The sequence below is a fragment of the Triplophysa dalaica genome, chromosome 8 (genome assembly GCF_015846415.1).
Source record: "Triplophysa dalaica isolate WHDGS20190420 chromosome 8, ASM1584641v1, whole genome shotgun sequence".
Lineage (NCBI taxonomy): Eukaryota > Metazoa > Chordata > Actinopteri > Cypriniformes > Nemacheilidae > Triplophysa > Triplophysa dalaica.
This window is the reverse complement of record NC_079549.1, coordinates 22906790-22924195: the sequence shown is the minus strand read 5'-3', so window position 1 is coordinate 22924195 and position 17406 is coordinate 22906790. Positions and strand designations below refer to the sequence as shown.

At 36.1% G+C, this 17406-nt stretch overlaps 1 protein-coding gene across 4 annotated transcripts in view; it reads left to right on the top strand.

Annotated features, from left to right (window-relative positions):
- The first annotated feature begins 572 nt into the window (after positions 1 to 572).
- The window catches only part of LOC130427743 (bromodomain adjacent to zinc finger domain protein 2B), a 33769-nt gene continuing 16935 nt past the window's right edge, over positions 573 to 17406 (top strand). For 2 of the 4 annotated variants that reach the window (XM_056755385.1, XM_056755383.1), the window contains exons 1-7: positions 590 to 708; positions 5889 to 5949; positions 11258 to 11362; positions 13339 to 13509; positions 15075 to 15233; positions 16386 to 16531; positions 16686 to 16913. In XM_056755385.1, the coding sequence (XP_056611363.1) occupies positions 11260 to 11362; positions 13339 to 13509; positions 15075 to 15233; positions 16386 to 16531; positions 16686 to 16913 (807 nt within the window). In that variant the 5' untranslated portion in view covers positions 590 to 708; positions 5889 to 5949; positions 11258 to 11259. Of the gene's footprint in view, positions 709 to 5888; positions 5950 to 11257; positions 11363 to 13338; positions 13510 to 15074; positions 15234 to 16385; positions 16532 to 16685; positions 16914 to 17406 lie in introns of all 4 variants that reach the window. The other 2 variants (XM_056755386.1, XM_056755384.1) reach the window with 2 other exon arrangements.

Here is a 17406-nt window from a genome sequence, read left to right as displayed (position 1 = left end):
GAGGCATTTGGTCCTCACAATATATAAACACACAAATGTTTTTTTTGCTATCTTGTGGGGACTCACCATAAACTATTGTTTTTTTATAATGACCTAATGTTCATTTTCTATCCCCACCCTGACCACATCCCCAAAACTCACAGATACATTTTGACATTCTACATGTTCAAATGTGCCTCATTTGTATGTAAAATAATTCATTTCCAGTGTGGGTGGATGTCAGGTTTTACTATCTGGTCACTGCAATAGACACACCCCACATCAACCGGTACCCACCTACAAAGACCGACAGACAGAAAGAGAGATTGATTTTCACCAAAAGCATACATCACACAGCCATTGTATAAACCCCATAAATTATGCAATTAGACTAATTCTTTCACAAATAAACTAATAAAACAAAATAAACAAACATGCATAAATCAATTTACATGAGCAACGCCAATGTTTCCATAGCCTACTTTTCATTAAGAGAGAGAGAGATTCAGTCCTATTAACATATTTACGCACATACGCACGCAGAGAGAGAGAGAGAGAGAGAGAGAGAGAGAGAGACCCCAGTCTTACTAACAGAATCACGCGCACACAGATCAGATCATCGACGTGCATCATCTCTCACTAAAGCTGTCGGACTCATTGGATCGGATTTAATCTGTTATCATTCATGAACTCGCTGGATGAGAAACATTATTTAAAGTGAAGCTGAAGGTGAGTTTGATTCATTTCAGCGCAGATGTTCTGTTACGCGACGCGTTTGTTTGTGCGCTTTTCTGTTTGATGTCTCTGATGTGACGCTTCATACTATCTCTTTTTGTTCTTATTAACAGTTATGAGAGAAAACGCTTATTGATTTCAGTGGACAGGAAACAAAACCACCAAAGCGTGTTTGCGCAACCTTCAGCCAGACTACTTTTGCGTTTTGTGTCAAAGTTTTGATTTCATTGAGTTCTGTGTGAAGACAATTAATTGTGTCATATACACTCTGTATGATACTGTAAACGCACACGCGTTCTCTGAATATTTAGCAACATCATTTATTATTTACGTTTTACATGTAAAGCTTTCCACAGTATTGTGAGGACCGTGGGCGGTTACCTTTGACCCTGAGGGTCCTCTTGACATCATGTTTTTAACTGAACTCGCACGATGTGGATGTGAAGCCCCCTCTGAATAGATCATTTTTGTGGAGAAGACATTCTTCTGACGTTCTGAAGTAATGACATTTGTTAGTGAATCTATCCAAAGGTTCAATTGAAGCATATTCAAAGAGCCATTTGAAAAAGGACATGTGTAAAAATCAGCAATTCTGAAAAGTGTATTTTCTTATTGAAGTCTGGAGTTTAACAAGCTGTTTGTGTGTTTTAAATAGACCTGTTCATTTACATTACAGCACACTCCATTTTTCTCTCCTCTCAAACGCCATCTTGAGCCATCACATCACCTTGCTTGTTTATCCCTGTATGGTTGCCATTAAATATTCAACTCGTACATTTTGAGGTTGTTTTATATTTTTGGCAAACATATTGTGCAATATATGAGTGGTTTATCATAAGGTTGATGGGTTTCTGCATTGGATCAGGGTCTGACAGAGACCCCAACAGAGTGACAGGTGCACCAGTGACTCTCACAGCACACCTGTAGGGTGACATTTGATTTAATCCAGTAAACAACACTGCCGTCATTTTGTTACAGATGACAATGAACGTTTTTGGACATTTTTGTGATGTGCCATCGATTGCATGAGTTAACCCTTCTATATTTGTACCTGCATATGTGTACGAATGAAGAAAAAGACATGTCCATGTCTCAATTTAAATGAAAAGTATTAAATAAAAAAATTCTAGTTTGTATAAAAACAGAAGCGTATTTTTAGGACCACTGGGTTTTTTGCATTGTGACATTATTTTTACTATTTTTATTACAGGTCTCATAGGGAAAAAATGTGTACTGTAGTGTAATGTCAGAAGTTTCTTTGTATCCAAAGAATATAATTGAAAGCAAAAAATCGTAATAGTCCTGAAACAGGCTTCACTTTATTTTTATGCAAAATACATTATCACATATTTAACATGCATATATAATATATTCTTTTGATGGTATGAAATAGGACTTGGCATGTGTTCTCTCTCGTGAGGTTCAATAGCTGGTCTTTCACTCTGTTTTTCTTTCTCTCTGGAAATGCTCAGACCGTTTGGGTGACACTGTCCGAACAGAAGATGCGAGAGGACCAAGCGTCCTTCTACCAGCGTGACATTATTCTTTAAAGCCACGAGATCCGTGAAATGAGCTTAAACCTCAGCTGTGAAAATTGTACGAAATTCCCTAAAACTTATGTTGTCCAGGAAATGAATGTCTATTGTGCGGTAAAGCAAACTGTAATATCTCAGCCGATGAAAGCGCTTACAGATGTTTTCCTTTATTTTGAAATAAAAACGTGGTTTAAACATGGCCCGAACAAGCTTTCAGTGATATAAAGAAGCAGTTGGGATTTGTCTGCTCTTACAGTAAATGTTTATACAGCTTAAAGAATCACAGCGATGATGGAAATTCGATTAAAGCGATGGCATGCTGTGAATGCATCTGTCCAGAGAATCAAATCCGAAACCAGACTTGTAGTCAGAAGGTCAAGATTGATTCATTTAAAACTGTCATCCTTGAAAACAGCAGCACATGCAAACAAATCCTGCAGTTATTGGTTATTTGCATGTGACTAAAAATGTCATGGTGCCGTTTTGAATGTGGTGCTGTTCTCAGCGGGCAGAAAGAAGCTCAAGGTTACATTAATAGTGCTTGAAACAGCAGTTTTAAATGCTAACAGCATCACTAGTCGGATCCTGATTATTGAGAACGTTACTTGCGTGCTGAACAGATTCACTTTGAATACAGATGCTCACGGTCGAGTGGACATAGAGACTATTAGCCAATGTTAACAGCTTAGCTTTGCTCAAATCAAGTAACAATCCATGTTACAGTGGTTGTCCCATTAGGACAACAGTCATATAAAACAGTCCTGGTTAATTAATTAATGCATTTTGTTTATAATGGTTATTGCTTGTTAGGCTGTTTATATCTTGCTGTCTACCCTTCGTGAATTAACTTGTATGCTACAACACTGTAAAAAATTGTTTCAAATACATTAAAAAGTAGTGGTGTCAACTGATTAATCGTGATTAATCGCATCCAGAATTAAAGTTTGTGTTTACGTAATATAAATGTCAGTGTACTGTGTGTATTAATTTTGTTTTTAGGAACACATATAGATGAATGATATATGATACATATATGAGAAAAATATAACGTTTATTTAGAATTTCAATTATTGCTAAATATAAATGAATACGATTAAATATTTCCTAAACAACCATGTGTATGTTTTATGTTTATAAATACAAAATGAATATGCACAGTACACAGATATATTCTTTAAACACACAAAAAAAATCTCGTTGCGATTAATCGTTTGAAAGCCCCAAAAAAGTTACCTGGGAGCCCTAAAAATAGTTATGTTGACTCATATTTTTAAGTAGAATTAACACAACAATTCAAGTTGAACCAACAAAAACACATTTTTTTTTACAGTGAGTAATTGATGTATGTGTCCAGAATTTTAGGATGTGAGTATTTCCTTGTCATGTGTCACATCCTGGTGGTTTGCTGCTGTTTTTATTTTGGGTGAGATGGACAGGTTTTTCGATACCTAGCGGTGTTTTGGCAATGTTGTACTTAAAGGTCCCCTAGATGTTCCTTTCCACCTAAATCTTTCAGCGATGGAAGGAGAAAAAAATCTGGAGTGCTGTGTTGTGAGTGTTTAAATCAAATGAAGCTTAGGGTTGTTTGTATTGTTGTAGGGCAGTTTTACTTTATCATCCATCATATTTCCTCCGGTTCTCTCTTCACAGTCTTACGCTCATTAATCAGAATGCCAAGCTCCTACAGGGCGATCCTAGAGGTCTGTCTTCTGTTTGGGGGTCTGAAGATGGCAGTTAGACCCCCGATGCAGCACAAATATAAATGTATAATGTAGCGTTGCGGCACAACTTTGCATGTTTTACCCTGGAGGTTTAAGAAGTGGATCATCTAAAACGGAACATTTTCTCATTATTATTTCTTTAGCGTTCCTACAGATTTAGGATTTGACACACGTAAACGCACATTTTATTCATGCTCAGCATTTTTGTTTGCTCACTCGGGGAGAATGCGGCGTATAAACATGTGCTGAACGTATGTCTGCTGTAGGTTTTCCAAGAGGATTTTTACCCTTCAGGTTGATTAATATTACTCAAAATCACTTTCCCAGCAGCACAATCTGTTTTTTTCCTCGGCTGTTTTCTTCATCTGGTCGTGATTTCCATAAATGTCAGAGCAGCGAGATCCCATACGGAACGACTTGACTTCATCTGCATGCTTATTCCCTACCTGTCTGTCCCCCTGTCTGTAGTCTCTCTGTCTCTCTGTCTCGCTCTCTCTCGCTCTCGCTCTCTCTCTCTGTGGTCTATATAGTCAGATTGTTCCATATGATGTGTAATATGAGAGTGTGGATGTGTCTGATCTGAATGAAACGTAATTCAGGCCTGTGGTTTCAAGTAATGTATGCAATGACAGAGAGCCTTAACTCAATTCACAATGGTGTTATTATTTCCTATTTTATTTTATAACCTCATGTCTATGGAAAGGTAATCCTGCCAAAATTGAATACATAAATAAAATTATGAAAATGAAGAGGAAGACCAGGTTAAAATTATACACAACTGCTCGAACAATATGTGCCAAAATGAAAAATAAGATGGAAATGGTGATTTGACATTTAATTTTCACTTAAATCTGGAGGAAAGACTGCCAGTATGGAAATGTGAAGGCAAATGTGAAAAAGAAATAGCTAAAATATTTGTTGCTCACGCAATAATGCTGACACAATATAAATAAAATGTGAAGTTTAATTTTTATTAGATTTTCTCTTTCATTTCATTTTATTAATATTTTTCAAAGTCATGCAAATTAAATGTTAATCAGTTGATGAGCGTCTGCCTTACTGGGAACACCAACAAAAACGTCATATCCGTTTATGCCGTGGGGGATAACAAACCATACAAATGAACTTGTGTAGACCTTGTTAGGCGCTTGTTCACAATTGCCTTTTCATTTTCATATTTGCAGTCTTGTCTCAAGATTTTATGTCAAATCACCAATTGCATTTTCTTTTTCAATTTGACAGGGACTCATGAAATAATTTCATTTTATTTTTCATTTTCTCATATGTTGTGCGCGCAGTTATGTATATTGAAATTGTTCATCTGGTTTCATTTTCATCATTTAATACATTCATTTAAATTTGGCAGTATTTCCCTTCCATACTGTGGACACATTAGTTTATTACACGTTTGTTTTTTATTTGTATTTACTTCGTTCTTTTCTTTAATGATAGGATGAAAACGTATGAATGTGTGTATGAGAAATCAATAGCAGATGTGATGGAGGACATTTGGCTTCATTTCCTTTAACACTTCTACTAAACACTCCCGTGTGGCGATATTTAATATGATAATATTGGAAACTGGCAAGATGTCCAGGACATGTGGGACAAGTTGTACATGTGACAGTATTCACTGATACAATATTACAGCATGATCTGATTTTTAATGAATGATAGAAATAAAAGCACTGCTAAAGATATTTTCTTAATCAATATTTTTCCGGTTTGTCTAGTAAAATGTCTAAACTAGATTAAACAGTTTGATTGTAAAATGGCAAAGATCTTTTTCTTTGCACAAATCAGCCTTTTTTGAGGTTTGTGCTTAAAACAAAGATTGCCAATTTACCAGCAGTGTAAGTAAAACTCTAGATATTGATTTCTAGAGCACTAAAATAGTATTTTATGTGTTTGATTGCAGGCTCTTGAGTGATGATGTCACAGTGATGTCACACACCTAAAGTAAAGGCCTGTCACCAACAGTAAGTGAAAACCTTTGAATATATTATTAAACCAGTGATTCTCAACAGGGGGGCCGGGGCCCTAGCTGACTTCTAAGGGGGCATCGAGATTAGACCAATTGGGCATTGAAATACATAAAAAAAACATTTCTTATTATATGGCAACTTTTAAAACGAATAACCATTTTTCTAGTAAATGACAAGCTCTAAAATATTGGGTGGGCTTCAAAAAGGGAGAATTCCTTGTTCTCATGTAAAGCTTCCCTCGCTGAAGAAAGTGATCATGAGAGAACATGTCTGTGGTCAGAGAAATGAAAGGCGATGCTCAGAGTTCATGCTGTAGTATCAGAGATGACTTCCGCTCTTTGGCTACTGTTTGTTCAAACCGAAGCCTGCACCCTCGCTGTCTGGTCAGTCGGTGTCTGGACAGCAGTTTTGTGGAAGCTACTGTAACAGGGACTGCTTTCTTTTTCTCTGTTGGTCAATTTTGCATCCTCACACCAGGCAGTTTAAATGTCAGCATCAGCACAAAAACAACACTTTGTCTCTGAGCATCATATATGGCACTTAGTGGGATGAGAGTGAGGGAGAGAATCTCTCCGTCAGCTCTTTATTGAGCCTCTGAAGGTCACATTAAGGTGAAGTCAGACGTGCAGAATGGTTGGAAATCATTGATATTCTGACTCTCAGGCTGCAAATGGCTCGGCGGCAGATGGAGCCTTTGTCAGCGAAGAAAAATGGCGGGCGGAATGAAGCGCTGCCGATTCGCCCCCCGTCGGCCTCACGCTGGCGGGCACGAGCAGAGATGACCTTCCTCACTCAGGAGAATCCTGCATGACTGATCTGATCAATTACTCTCCTTGCTTTATTTACAAGAGACATGGAAAATGATCAACATTCATATTGTAACTCAGGAAAGTGATGCTATTGCAATGAAACATCTGCATCGAATTCTGCATCTGATTCTTAAAACTTTACTCACTTGTGCATTTAATGCGACACAATTACACTTGTTTACTATAGCCTATGTTCATCATGTGTAATTCACAAAAGAAAGATATACCAAATGATAAGCAGGACAAATCTTTGATGTTTACCAAATCCTTCACAATATATTTTAAAGAAATTGAAAGGCAAAGAAACAAGAGAATGTTTGCGCCTGTTGTTTATCTTGTTTGAAAATTAGGATAATTAATGCGACTAAAGCGTCTTGATCTTTAAATGAGATATTAAATGGATTAACTAATGATGTTTTGTACAGTCTGTTCAATGGTGAGCCAGCTCTCACTCTTTAAACACACTACACTACACATGTTCTCTGATTTTGCACATTTGATCTGATTGTTTTTATGTTTTCCCGTTGCCTTCTATATTAGCTTTATTTCCTCTGACATGGATGTTTTTGCTCAGCAAGGGAAGTTAATGTACAGAAAAGTTCTGTTGTAACTTGCATGTGTTTCCGGTTGATTTTTATTGGCGTGGCTCATTGACATGCGTGATGTGTCTTTCTGCAGCAGAATGCACATTGTCGTGCTGCGGTGTGTAATTATCGCAATAACCAGAGCTATAGCTTCTTTTTGTAATAAAAATAAATCCTACACAATATTGTATTATGGATTTAGTCGTGCAGATGATGTTTGCAGAATTAATGTAAGAGTTTATCTTGTTAAAAAACTGTGTATAAATTACACGCACACGCACCACACACACACACCAATCAGGTCTCTTATAAATGTATATAGCTCACCTCAGACACACTCCTCATATGTAGAATTGGTGAGATGTGTCATGGGAATTGTACATCATGTTGTAATATTTGAAAATAAATCCTGAAAATAATGCTGCTGTTCACATTTGCATCATATTGAATTTATAATGAGAAATGGCCTACAGGGACCCATGCAGTGACATGTTCTGTGTTGTCTTCACGTGTTTTTAAAGCTATATTTGTATAAAATACAGTCATCTGTGTTCAAAGTAGTTGGTTCTTAGTAGTCTGTTCTCTTTAAAGATGAATGTGTGTTGGCCCGTGGCATTAGCACAGTATACTTGATGATTTTCTATTACTTTAACAAAATCATTTGTTCCTTCCTTAACATGTACAGTGCGGTTGTACGTGATTTACTGGAATACATTGAACTGTTGACAGAATAGGATTTTGTTTGACATGTGTATTAAAACTTTAAAGAATATGAGTTGAAATTGTCTGTTAAGAATGTAATATTGTATTGAGAACAAATATAGGAGTCGATATTTAGGGAAATTTGCAATAATCTTTTTTTGATAGTCCCTATTTATTTAAAGCACTTGGATTTTGAATCGGATACTCTTGTCATTATTTGTATTTGCTGTGTTTTTTCCTGCACCAAAAGTTGGTTGTATGTAATTCTTTTGTTGGTAGAAATGGGACGATTTCAAGTCTCATTTGATCTTTTTACCCTGTCGTAGTTGTTTTCGCATGTGCCGTTTTTTTAAAAACTAATTTCTACAGACCAGGCTCATATTCTTCTGGGATTTGAATCTGTTGCGGGTGCAAATTACAGCTGTCTTTAAGAGGTTTTGACCTTCTTTTGAAAATGTATTGGCAACACCCTAATCCTTGAGCCATGAAGGGTGATTTAAAATAAAGCAATAAGCCCTAAAGAAGCAGTGGGTTACTGGGTATTTTGTAACGCCTTAGAAAGCGGCTCAACCAATCAGATCAAGGATAGTTTACTCCGAAATTAAAATTAGGTCACCGCTTATTCACCCTCACTTGTATGTTGTTCAAAGTTTTTCAATGGAAAACAAAAGAAGATATTTAGAAAAATGGCTCAGTAGGTTTGTGTGTCCATATGTAACCCTGGACCACCAAACCAGTTTCAAGCCAAAAATATATATGGGTCAAAATTATTGATCTTTATTTCATACCAAAAATCATCAGGATATTAAGTAAAGGTCATATCCATGAAAATATTTTTATAAATGCTATATTTTTGTGAGTGATATGCTATGCTAAGGACTTTATTAAGACAACTTCAAATGCGATTTTTGCCACCTTAAATTCCAGATTTTCCAAATAGTTATATCTCGACCAAATATCGTCCTATCCTAACAAAACATATATGGAAATCGTATTTATTCGGCTTTCATAAGTGTAAAAATCTCAATTTCGATATAAAATGAAAGTCAATATTGGTCAGTGTTGTTTGTTTATCAACAGTCTGCAAACTTTTTTCTTACAAGAGAAAGAAAGGTGTACAGGAGTGCGTTTCCCAAAAGCATCGTTAGCCAACTGGTTGCAAGTTCCATCGTTCAAGCATAGTTCAAAATTTAAGTTTTTCCCAAAACCATCAATCGCAAACTTTTTTTTAGAAAAGCTGCGCATGAACATGACCTGTGTGCTCTAGGACCCTGGGGAATCCCTTGGCGGAATACATAGGACACTTATAAATGAATGAAAGATCAGGAAATAAAACAACAGAGAAAAGAATGGACAACAAAAGTAGTCGTTAAATGCAATGTATGTTTTTTCAGAAAGAATTTGACATTGATTCGATCTGAACGTATTAATTCGTATAGACGTCATTACTCCACCACCTGTGTGGGGTCATCAACTAGATTGCTGAATCAACTTGGTTCAAACAATAGTTCTCCGACAGAGTTACGACGGTTTCCCCTGATCGATGCATCGTATGGTGGTTAACCAGTGTGTTATATGTTTGTTTGTGGAAATGCACCCCAGGTTTGGAAATGACATGACCGTGAGTAAATGATGAAAGAATTGTCGTTTTTGGCTGAACATAAAAGAATTATGTTATTAATACATTTTTTTTTTACTTTGGTAGGATAAATGTTAGTTATTTGTCAAATCATTTGTCATATTTCAAAACATTTAAGTTTTAAAACTCTCCTTTCTGCCGCTTATTTTCCAACAACTGACATACAACTTCCATGTAAATAAATCTATGCATAGAAGCGCTGCTCTGTATTTAATGAAATGTGTTGACTGTTTTCTGATTACGATGGTTGGTTACAATGCTGAAGATCATTACGAGTGTCTCAATGAAGGATTGATCATTTCATTTTTAATATCCTTATGTCTGTAATTTAGACTCCTTACTTTAATGACTTTGGCAAAAGCTGTAATCTCACAAAAATGTGTTAATATCTATGTACTAATTCCCCGCCCTTTAAATTCACCAGAGACACAGCTAAGCTGAATTCTCTTACACATTCTGCATTAGATGAAAAATAAATGAGATGTTTGTGTCTTGTTTCAGGACCATAATTTGGATCTTCGTATATGCTTGTCACACACATGATGGTGTGATGTCACCAGGGACAGAAGAAGTGCAGGAATAATGTGAATGTGTTTGTAAACAAGCTGAGCAGAATGTTCTCGTGTTATATTCGTCAGGTTTCATTCATTTTCTCTTCATGGGTGATTTTCACCAAAGCACGGGTCAATTTTCACCTCAATTAACAAAGAATTTCAAAATTATTTGAGTTTTTTTAATACGCTATTTATAGGTATGTGTTTAGGTAAAATGATCATTTTCGTTTCGTTCTTATAACTCCTTAACAATATTTCCCAAATTTCAAATAAAAACATTGTTCCTGTTTGCATTTTATTTGGTGAAAATAACAGAAACGAGATGCTCCGTATTTCCTCAAGACCCCAAATACTGCAAAGAAAACAAGTTCATATTCACTTTTAAGCAAAACAACAGAAATATTTGTACGTTCAAAATATTTTTTTCATTTATGCTAAACTCGATTTTTCACAGTTTTCATGTGTCGTGTCGTGCAGTCAGTCTTTCACATTGCTGTTTGATGATTTTAGGTCACTCCTGCTGTCAGACACAACACATCTAGAGTTAGGAATGGTCCCTTCATTTTTTCCATGGCTGTAGTGAAAGAACTGGATTTGACAATAATCAGTGTAAATGTTCACAATTCATGTTTTCACTATACAATCACTTTTTCTTGGTTTTAAAACTATAGCCAAAGCAAATATTACTGTCGGAGTTGACAGGTTGAATACAGCGTGTGTCTCTGGTCTGATTTGTCTCTTATGTAAAGCATGCGTCTGATTCTCTCCCGCAGACGTGTCCTTCATCAGGGTCATTCTGGTGTTTAGTTGAGCACTGATACCAGAACACAAGACATGTGTGATAGATGTGCATGTCTGCAACGCTCACACTTTGATTTACTGAACTGACATGAACGCATAACGCACCAGCAGCATCACAACATCACAGATGCTCTTATCTCCTCACTGAAGCCCATTCAAATGATCATTGATAAATATACATTACTGATCAATGTTGCATCTTTTGTTTGTCAGATATGGAGTCTGCAGAGAGACTGGAACCCTCGACCCCTGGTCAGACCCCCATCAGATCCAAAGGGAAGCCCAGAGACTCCTCATCAACAGCAAACAATAAGAAAGGTATGAAAACACATTTGGAGCACATTTAAAGAATAATATATAATAGTTTACCGAAGATTTCTATGTACAAACAATGTCTATTATTATTCCTGTCTATTATTTACAAAAACACACACACCTTATTAGAAGGCAACACTAATACGCTGTGTGAATCTTAAATGCAGATGTCTCGAGCTCGTGCAGCAAAAAATTCACGAGGCGCTTCATTAATAAACAAGAATTAAACAGACTCGTACATCTGCTGACAAGCTTTTGCTCTTGTTTAGCCCTGTGATGTCCATTTATTCTGAACCCATCCTGGTCAGTCATTATCTTCCAGGCGGGAGGAGATCGGCTGTCGACGCACACGCTGACAGATTAGCATGACCAAAAAATAATATGCAAATTTTTAAATTGCAATTTGTGCTTTTTTTGGGCTCCCTGCGTCTTTGTTCTCTCTCATGATAAGAAATGTCAAGAGAGGTTTTTTCTATTAAAGCAAAAAAAAGCGGTTGGAGGTTTTTCTCGTCGTTCATGAATTATGGATTTGACTCGTTCACTACACACATTCATAAACAAAGATATTTTATGACCTAGGTATCGTATTTTAAGTGGACCCCTTAGGAAAATTGTACATGTTGTTATTGGCAGTTTGATCACTATTTGTATAACCGTGTTAAACTATGGTTACTGTTGTAAACCTATGGTCCCTTTTTTTGTAAGGGAGGTGTGCTCCATCATTTGTGAACTTTGGATATGAGCTTTGGATTAAGACTTACAATTTTACAGATCTGTTTCTATATTTTTGTTTTTTACACACTTTTATTATTGTAATTTTTTTAGAAAACATTCTACTGACTTACATGAAAAGCTTGACGTTAACTGGAAATTTCCTAGTTTGGAAAGATGTTGTAAGATCGTTCATGAATTATAACTTAAAACAAATGAAGAGTTTAATTCCAAAATGAGATAAACCCGTTTTGAACATTGTTAACAAAAACATGTTTTTTGGTGCATTCCAATTGATATCAATCAAACTGCATTTGGTTTGTTTTGATTTGAGCCATAATAACAAACAAACAAAAATACAGCTAACTAATAAAACACAATCAAACATGATAGCATAATAAAAAACATAATTTTTGAACAATTTAAAAATCTCACTATGAGTTAATGACAGACAAAAGCATCTCGTGAAAGTCTTTGTTTTATTTCTCGAACCTCTTGGACGGCCGGGAGGATTTGATTATTCTGAAGAGTGGAGTGCATTAATATTTAAAGGCTATTTGCAGATGTCATCGGGGGGTGGGGGGGTTGCTAACCAGCCTTTTTGCGGATCTTTTCAACCATTTATATTCAGCGTCTCGTCCTGTGTCGACGGGCCGGGCCTCAGAGGAGCTGACGCTAAATATGCAGCTCATTAGAATGACATTCAAAGTGAGGATTTGTCTTTGTGTTTTGTGTAACGGTTGTTGGGAACCTGAAGAGAGTTTTTCCTGCGTTCTGCTTTTGTCTTCCTCTATCCTCAGCGAATCCCGCGGGAGCTTTAACAGTAAATGACTTTAAAAAAATACATCAGTCCTCTTCAGCAGAGACTGTAAAGAGCTTCTGATTTATGCATGTTGCACAACCCAATAATATAGTGATAAGATAAGTGATCTTTTTTTAATTTAGAAAATTAATTAAGAATACATCATTAATGTATACATAGATGTTATTCATAAAGTAATGCCACCTTAGACACCACAGCCCTCTAAATTTCCCACTTTTGTGTGTTCGGTGTCTTTTTAGTATTGTTGTCTGCTTCAATGTTGTCTCATTTTTAACAGCAAATATTCAGATGCCATTCATGCGGTACATTCATTTGCATATCAAGTAATTCATTTTATGTCGTTTTTTAATTGATGGACAGCCCCTAATGAACATCTCTCGATGGGCTTTATCAGTGATTCACGCATGATGTGATTCTTGTGATTTTTGGTGAATGTTTCTCTCAGGGCATTTGTTTGGAATGCTTGGCAATCAAGGCTTGGGAGTTTCTTCGGTTTCTGGGGTTTTTCCCATGATGCATCACTCCTCTGCTTCTGTCCGATCTGAGTTTGGAGGCCTGGGAACTCTGGGGATGTCCGTGGCTCTTTCCGCTCGCTCTCATCTGGGAGCTTTACCAGGTAAAAGTCTGCTTAGACATTTAAAAATCTAGCCTCGCTAGAAAAAAAAAGTCTCGCCCTGCAGGGTTGGTACCGTAAAAGTGTAATAAGACAAAGTGATGAGCCACAAGAGCATGCAAATTACAGTAGTTTTACTGTAATTTCAGGACTAAATGGTTATATGTTTACAATAAATTAGATTTTTTGAATTATTGTCGCTATTGGACCTTGTATCTCCAAAAGTTTTTATTTTATTTTTTATTTAAACACAGAGTTGTCGAAGTTGCCCAGCTCTTTTTAATGATTATCGTTGATTATATATAGGCCAAACCCCAAAACAAATATGAAATGTGACCAATAATAATGATTTGTGACCCTGGACCACAATTTGTTTAACATTGTATCAGTCAAAATTATCCATTTTTCTTTTATGCCAAAAATCATTAGGATATTAAAGTTCGGGTAAAGAGAATTCTGAGAATTGCTAGAGATGTTAGAAATGTATTGCTGAATCACATAACAAACAGGAATAAAACATTTAAACAGTTTTATACCATTTCTCTGTGTAGGATTTTTTTTGGCGGGGCTAAAACGGGGGATGGATGACCCGAGCATGCATCATGTGTCTGCTCAATCATGAGCTCAGGGTTCAAATATATCAAAACTTTTTATTTTGCATAACATGCCATGCTAAGGACTTCATTTGAACAACTTTAAAAGCGATTTTCTCAGCATTTAGATTATCTGGTTTTTCCTGCTGTTTACTTTAAACTCTTCCTGTAAACTCACTGGAGTGGCATGTATCACCTTTAGTGCACACTCCATCAGGCCACCAGCGCACACTGACGCTGTGACATCAATAAAAGCCTCAAACTTCAGTTTGCGCCACCAAACAACACTTGAAAACACATTTTTGATAGCCGAAAGCGACGCTTCTGAGGTTGTTATATGTATTTGTACTTGCATGTGTGTTCTATGTAGGCCACGGAAGGTTTATTATTTGTCATAAAGTGGTTATTTAGAGTCTTGTTTGTGCAGCTGTGTGTCTTGGATGTGGGAGGCGCACACAGGAGACGAGCTCTTGTGGAAATAATGTGTGGTGTCTGCTTTAGATTTATCGTCTTCAGTATAATGAAAGTCTGCAAGGAAAGAGGATTTGATACCATGGTGTTCTGCACTGTTACGAACTACACAAGCACACACACACACGTGAAGCACAGCTTTCTAATCACAACATGGACGGATGGATGGAGCCACTCTGCCCACCGTGTGTTTGAAGATCTGTTTGTTCACAAAGAATTAATGATGTTGTTTAGATGCAATACCACAGTTGAGGATAAATTTGAATGTTTATAGACACTTTAGGGAAAGGTGAGACACTTATGTCTATTGTAATTGATACAGCGACTATGAACAATGATTAATATAGATTAATTGGGTTCCCATGTAACTACACAATATTTTAGGAATGTTTTGCATCTGCATGTTTTTGTTTGTTGCCTATAATGTGAAATGATTCTGCATTTATAGCAGATAAACCTACAAGAAAACTTTTGAACATTTTCTGTGCTGCTCTCTTTTCTTAGATTGGTGGCGTACTGCCGATGCTCAGGGTCAAGGGTCAGCTGTTTTATTTCCTCATCTTCTGGGTCTGCCAGCATTGTTTAGCATGCCGTCACTAAACCAAGAGCAGAATCTCATCCAGTCCAGAGCTGCCAGTAAGGACACATTTACTCCTGCTCAAGGTGCATGAAGAATCTCTCATAAAAAGCATTTTAAAACATCATTCAAGTTGTTTCATGAAGAATATTTTTGTAAAGGTTCTTTATTGAGGTTCTTCAGACTATAAAAAGTTCAGAAAAACCTGTGACTGAAGGTTCTTGGCGGAACCAAAAATGGTTCTTCTCTGGCATCCTTGTGAATAACCTTTTTAAGTTTTATTTAGGGGTGTGCTCCAAATGTTGAACTACATAACTAATTCTGTACTTTTGGTTTAATTTGAACTGAATGAATGTATGACATCTTATACCGTATATAAAGTAAAGCATTCATAGTGAACTGTTGTGACATCACTTCAGAACAGAAAAACCATGATGGTATTTCACAGAATTTACTGTTCATGGTCAATGTTATATTAGTTTACTCATATTTAAACATTGAAAAGGCTTATTCTCATTAAAATCCAATAAAATGTTGACCTTAAAATTATTGGAAAAACTTTAATTAAATGAAATTTCTTTACGTTGCCTCAAAAATAAACTGAAATAAGTTTAAAGCACTAAAATAACAATAATAAACAAAAACAAAAATGAATTAATCTTATATACAGTAGCAACATAAAAAAATCAAATAAATTATAAAATGGGAAAAAAACATATACCAAAATTACTAAAACTTTAAATAAAATTGATATAATAACAAAAAACTAATATAAAAGAAAACTAATATCAAAACTATAATAACTCTGTTCCCGGTTCCATCATTTTTGACACGTATAAATCAATTTACACCTATGCTGTGCTCGTGAAATGAATTTAATGGGATGTAATTCTCACAGGTTTCACAGACATGTCACACTCACATTAATGTTTTCCAAATCGGGAAATCCGAAAAAATTGTTTCAAAATCTACTAAACTGCATTCACGTGTCCCACCCACAAACAATACACAGAAACATTACACACTTATAATATAACACAGTTTTGTATATAAAGGCTAGTTCTTTTCTTTATGCACATTGTTTTATTCACAAAGCTGAAATGCAGAAAACAGTGCAATAGTACAATATCTCAAATTAATGAAATTATGCCTTCATTTTCTGTAGACAGCCTTCGGAACACAAAGTTTTGTATACTGACAAAATCGTATCGTAATCTATTGTGTTTTTATAAAAACAGGACTGAATGGTTCGGTCAATGGAAAAGGAAAGTCAAGCCCGGTCTCCTCCGCACCCTCTCCAGTCCTCACCGCTTCAGATCAAACCAGAATCCCAAAACCAGCCGTAAACCACCTGAAGGACAGGACCAGACTCAAGACTAAAGGGGTAAAGATTACAGCTCATTTAAAACTAAATAAATAGGAATCACCACAGAATGATATAAAAAGAAAATAATTATGATATAAATGATAGCAACAAATGACATGAATAACTGTAAATTGTAGATGACTGTGTTGACTGACATTGCTCATGCTTACAGAAGCTTTGCAGAAAACTGCCAGTTGTTTCCTTCAAGACTGACAGCCAATCACCATCAAACAACCTTATCCACGACAGCCAATCGGCATCCACCTCTGACAGCTCGAGTGAAGCTCTACACAGCTCTGACTCCGATGACTTGGAGGATGACGATGATGACGATGATGATGATCAGACTGATGATAGTGTGGAATCTGAATGTGCAAAAGATCTAAGAGGGATGAAGAAGGTTTGTGGTTTTGTTGGTTTATACTATAAACTACTATTTTGAAAAACTTTAAAGGGACAGTACACCCAAGTATTCACCCTCAAGTTGTTCTAAACCTGTACAAATCTATTTGTTTTGCTGAACACATAGGAAGATATTTGGAAGAATATGAGTAACCAAATAGATCTCATCCCCATTTAGTGCCATAAATACTGATATGAGATCTGTTTGGTTACTGACATTAGTCATAATATCTTTTTTTGTGTTTAAGAGAACAAAGACATTTGTACAGGTTTGGGACTATCTGAGGGTCAGTAAATGATGAGTCAATGTCATATTTAGGTGAACTTTGATTTAAAAACAAAATGTCAAAAATGTGATCGAGTTAAAAGTAATATAATATTTTATTTACTTGGTGACTTTGCGTCCTTGTTTACCAAAAAATGTGAGTTTTGCGTTTTTAGTCGACATGGGAAGTCTGATTATTATCTTACAATTCAGTTCTTTCTAAAGA